Source organism: Lucilia sericata, unplaced genomic scaffold (genome assembly GCF_015586225.1).
Source record: "Lucilia sericata isolate MDLA Ls3-8-SP2 unplaced genomic scaffold, ASM1558622v1 Contig005638F_arrow, whole genome shotgun sequence".
In the NCBI taxonomy this organism is placed as follows: domain Eukaryota; kingdom Metazoa; phylum Arthropoda; class Insecta; order Diptera; family Calliphoridae; genus Lucilia; species Lucilia sericata.
The window spans coordinates 1-5,809 of NW_023997578.1; the positions used below are offsets into that span (position 1 = coordinate 1).

The 5,809-nt window shown below is 35.4% G+C and overlaps 1 protein-coding gene across 1 annotated transcript; it reads left to right on the forward strand.

Annotated features, from left to right (window-relative positions):
• Positions 1-4: 4 nt before the first annotated feature.
• Positions 5-1,094, forward strand: LOC119615523 (scoloptoxin SSD43-like; the record flags this gene model as incomplete). Its single annotated transcript, XM_037971534.1, has 2 exons — positions 5-384; positions 443-1,094. Coding segments are annotated over 2 exons (1,020 nt in total), but the record flags the coding sequence as incomplete, so codon positions are not given.
• Between the last annotated feature and the right edge of the window lie 4,715 nt (positions 1,095-5,809).

Consider the following 5,809-nt stretch of genomic DNA (forward strand, 5'->3'; position numbering starts at 1 on the left):
CGATAATGCTGCCATTATGCCATTGTCGGAAAAAGATAAACAAGATATTTTAGATTTTCACAATAATCAAAGAAATTTTGTTGCCTGTGGTGGACTTTATAAGAAATATGGCATAAAGCCTGGTTGTCGTCATGGTGTTATCCGTTGGGATAAAGAACTTGAGAAAACCGCTTTTCTACATTCTTCATATTGCATCTTTGCCCATGATAAGTGTCGCAATACAATAAAATATCCGTTTACGGGACAAAATCTTGGTATATTGTATTTTGTAGGTAAACCTATGAATGCTACTGCGTATGGTAATGTTATATCGTGCTTGTGGTATGCCGAATATCGGGTAACAAAAATGGCCATGATAGATAGTTATTACCATCAGACAGAAGTGTAAGTAGTTAAGGCAAAGTTCTAAATTCAGAGTTCTTTTTTAAGTGTTTACTTTCAGAATGGTGGGACACTTTTTGACTTCGTTGAATGAGCGTAATGATCGTATTGGTTGTACCTGTATTAAATTTTTTTATGCTGATAAGCAAAAAGAAGCAGTTATGCTCTCCTGTAATTATCCCACAACAAATATTGCCAAAAGCACGGTATATAATAGTTGTAAAAAGCCAGCTTCCAAATGTACTACCGGTACAGATCCAAAATATAAATTTTTGTGCTCCTCGAAGGAGGTTTACGATGTATCGGGTAAACTAAAATACATACCATATGATGGTGATGGTACCGAGGTATTCAATAATTGTGGCCGGCAACCAGAGCTGTTGCATTTAGAACGCGAAGGTAAGGAAGCAGTTAAAAAGCATGATAAAGATTTCGTACCAGACCCTGAGACACCGGGTGTTGATACTCCCTCCGAGTCGGAAGTAACTACTGCCAAACCTGGAAAACCACCAAGTAAACCACCTAGCAAACCACCAAGTGAGCCACCTAGCAAACCACCGGAAATTGATGGAGGAAATCCTGAAGCCGGTGGCATTCCCGACTATTCTGAAGATGAATATGATCCCCCTAGTAGTGGTGCTGCGGTAAAGTGGCAGAAATCAAACCATTTAATGTTTCTTATTTTCTTTACTTTTTATTAAGTATTTTATCCATTACTGAAGCCTAGGCTATTAGTATTTGACTTTACATTGCAACTTGAAATAAATCGGTCTAATAATATGATTATTTCTTAATTTAGGTATTAGTTTATACAAGTAAATACATTGTGTTTCGAAAGCTGTTTCTTTCGAATCGACAACTCCCCAGTATGAACCAGTTTACCTTATGGACTAGTAGTCTATTGATTAGACTATAAACTTGTCTTGACTATGGAACAGTCTATAGTCTTGACTATAGACCAGCCTATAGTCTTACTGTAGAACAGCCTATAGCCTAGTCTATAGACCAGTCTATAGTCTAGTATATAGACCATGCTATAGTCCTGACTATACACCAGTCTATAGTCTAGTCTATAGACCAGGTCATAGTCTTGACTATACACCAGGCTATAGTCTTGGCTATAAAAAAGTCTATAGTCTTTACTATAGAGCAGTCTATAGTCTTGACTATAGAACAGTCTATAGTCTTGACTATAGATCAGTCTATAGTCTTGACTATAGAGCAGCCTATAGTCTTGACTATAGACCAGCCTATAGTCTTGACTATAGACCAGTCTATAGTGTTGACTATAGACCAGTCTATAGTGTTGACTATAGACCAGTCTATAGTATATATAGACTATAGTCTAGTCTTGGTTTGGACTATAGACCAGTCTATAGTTTGGAGTATAGACAATAGACCAGTCTATAGTTTAGATTATAGAACCAGTCTATAGTCTTGACTATAGACCAGTCTATAGTTTGGAGTCTATAGTTCGGACTATAGACCAGTCTACAGTTTGGACTATAGACCAGTCTATAGTCTTGACTATAGGCCAGTCTATAGCCTTGACTACAGATCAGTCTATAGCCTTGACTATAGATCAGTCTATAGCCTTGACTATAGATCAGTCTATAGTCTTGACTATAGATCAGTCTATAGTCTTGACTATAGATCAGTCTATAGTCTTGACTATAGACCAGTCTATAGTCTTGACTATAGACCAGTCTATAGTCTTGACTATAGACCAGTCTATAGTCTTGACTATAGACCAGAGTGTAGACCAGTCTATAGTTTGGACTATAGACCAGTCTATAATTTGGACTATAGACTAGTCTATAGTTTGGACTATATACCAGTCTATAATTTGGATTATAGACCAGTCTATAGTATAGTCTATAGGGAGTATAGACCAGTCTATAGTTTGGAGTATAGACCAGTCTATAGTTCGGACTATAAACCAGTCTATAGTTTGGACTATAGACTAGTCTATAGTTTTGATTATAGACCAGTCTATAATTGGATTATAGACCAGTCTATAGTCTTGACTATAGACCAGTCTATAGTTTAGACTATATACAAGTCTCTAATTTGGATTATAGACCAGTCTGTAGTATAGTCTAAATTTTGGAGTATAGACCAGTCTATAGTTTAGACTATAGACCAGTCTATAATTTGGACAATACACCAGTCTATAGTTTGGACTATAGACCAGTCTCTAATTTGGACTATAGACCAGTCTATAGTTTAGATTATAGGACCAGTCTATAGTCTTGACTATAGACCAGTTCTATAGTTGGAGTATAGACCAGTCTATAGTTCGGACTATAGACTAGTCTATAGTTTGGACTATAGACCAGTCTATAGTTTGGACTATAGACCAGTCTATAGTTTGGACTATAGACCAGTCTATAGTTTTGGTTTATAGACCAGTCTATAGTTGGATTATAGACCAGTCTATAGTTGGATTATAGACAAGTCTATAGTTGGATTATAGACCAGTCTATAGTATAGTCTATATTTTGGAGTATAGACCAGTCTATAGTTTAGACTATAGACCAGTCTATAATTTGGACAATAGTCCAGTCTATAGTTTGGATTATAGACCAGTCCATAGTTGGATTATAGACCAGTCTTGACTATAGACCAGTATATAGTTTGGACTATAGACCATTCTGCTATAGTTTGGACTATAGATCAGTCTATATTCTTGACTATAGACCAGACTATAGTCTTGACTATAGACCAGACTATAGTCTTGACTATAGACCAGACTATAGTCTTGACTATAGACCAGTCTATAGACCAGACTATAGTCTTGACTATAGACCAGACTATAGACCAGTCTATAGCCTTGACTATAGACCAGACTATAGACCAGACTATAGACCAGTCTATAGCCTTGGACTATAGACCAGTCTATAGTCTTGACTATAGACCAGTCTATAGTCTTGACTATAGACCAGTCTATAGTCTTGACTATAGACCAGTCTATAGTCTTGACTATAGACCAGTCTATAGTTTTGACTATAGACCAGTCTATAGTCTTGACAATAGACCAGGTCTATAGTCTTGACTATAGACCAGTCTATAGTCTTGACTATAGACCAGTCTATAGTCTTGACTATAGACCAGTCTATTTGTCTCTGACTAGGACCATCTATAGTCCCTCATGACCAGTTGTCAAAAGGACTATGGACCAGTTTACAGTCTTTTTTTTTGTTCTCAAAAGTACAATATACTAAATATGCCATCCCTGGTCTATGATTTTTAATCTGAAAATGTTTTATTAATCCATGGATTTTCAAATAAAAAATTATGCTCTATTTAATCTGAAGTAAGTTCTGATACTACGTAAGCATGTATAAGTATTTCAAAAATCTTGCATCCGTCACCAAGTGTTTAATAAGCTCAAGTTCTCCTCACGCTCTCTTTTCGTAACTAAATAATTTGAAAACAAAAACAAAATTGGCGTTTTAAAAATCGACGTAGTACATGAATTTGAAATGCATTCATTGAATGACTATAATAATCATTGTTTTATGTGTACTTGCGCAATAATTTTATGGGAAATTTATTTACAATCTAATACAGTGGAAGCTTTAATAAAAAGACGTCGCATTACAGTCATTATCAAACATTGCATAAAACAGATATTTTTAAATTTCATTGAAAATTTTTTACAATTTTCAAAAAAGGTTGAAATCATATTTTTTGGGAAAAGTTTGGCATGGAATGATTCATATGCTTGGAGAGCATTATTATGATGATCTCTATTAATTATTCTATTATAATTTTTTTCTCATTCGTTCATTGTATGTAGGTACTATGTATCTATCTGTACTTAATTGCAACAAGTGAAATGACAACAACGACACCAACAACAATAACACATTGTAATGACTAAGTTTCCGCCATGATCATGCAAAAAAACAAAATTTCTTATATTTTTAATAAAAAAAACACGGCAATTTTCAAAGTCATTTTAAAAAAGATGACATCAATAGTGGCAGCAACAGATATAACAAAAAAATCATATGAATGGCGTCATTTTTTCACATAAACTATAAATTTTAGATAAATACGAAGGTTTAAATATTTTTTTATAGATTATCGTGATATTTAAACAAAATACTATTTATTTAAATATTTCCTAATAAACTACCATGATTCAGTTGTAATTTTTATAGGAAAATAATTTTCTGAATTACATACTAAATTGAAATCAAGCTAATATCCGGAATTTCCCAGTTGGAAAATTTTAATTTTTCTATAAAATGTACTGTTTGAAGAACGAAAAGGTACTAAATGTTCCCTTCATTTCATAATTTAATCATTAACTAATATATAGTTAAGAATATAAGATAATTCAATAGGCAAAACTATGGACTGATCTTTAGTCGAGACAATAGTGTATTCTGTACTCAAGCTGTAAGTATAGCCAAGACCATAGACTCGGCTAAGTGAAGAATAGAGATATAGATAGGCCAGACGATACACCAGGCGAAGGGGAAAACCAGATGACGAGGCGAGAAGCAAGGGACGAACGAACGAACTAACGAACGAACGAACGAACGAACGAACAACGAACGACGAACGAACGAACGAACGAACGAACGAAAACGAACGAACGAACGAAACGAACGAACGAACGAACGAACGAACGAACAACGAACGAACGAACGAACGAACGAACGAACGAACGACGAACGAACGAACGAACGAAGAACGAACGAACGAAGAACGAACGAACGAACGAACGAAACGAACGAACGAACGAACGAACGAACGAACGAACGAACGAACGAACGAACGAACTAAAACGAACGAACGAACGAACGAAACGAACGAACGAAGAACGAACGAACGAACGAAAACGAACGAACGAAACGAACGAACGAACGAAGAGCGAACGAACGAACGAACGAACTAAGAACGAACAACGAACGAAAGAACGAAGGAAAGAACCAACGAAACGAACGAACGAACTAAGAACGAACGAACGAGAACGAACGAAAACGAACGAACGAAGAACGAACGAACGAACGAACGAACGAAAGAACGAACGAACGAACGAACTAACTAACTAACTAACGAACGAACATAACTAACTAACGAACTAACGAACTAACTAACTAACTAACTAACTAACAAATAACTAACTAACTAGCAACTAGCTAACTAACGAACGAACAACTAAAAACTAACGAAAAACTAACTAACTAACTAACTAACTAACAAACTAACTAACTAACTAACTAACGAACTAACTAACTAACGAACTAAGAACGAAGTAACAAGTAACTAAAAGTCGAAGAACGAAGGAACTAAGAAGAAGTAACGAAGTAACTAAGTAACGAAGAACTAACGAACGAACGAACGAACGAACGAACGAACGAACTAAGACGAACGAACGACTAACTAACGAAAACGAACGAACAACAACGAA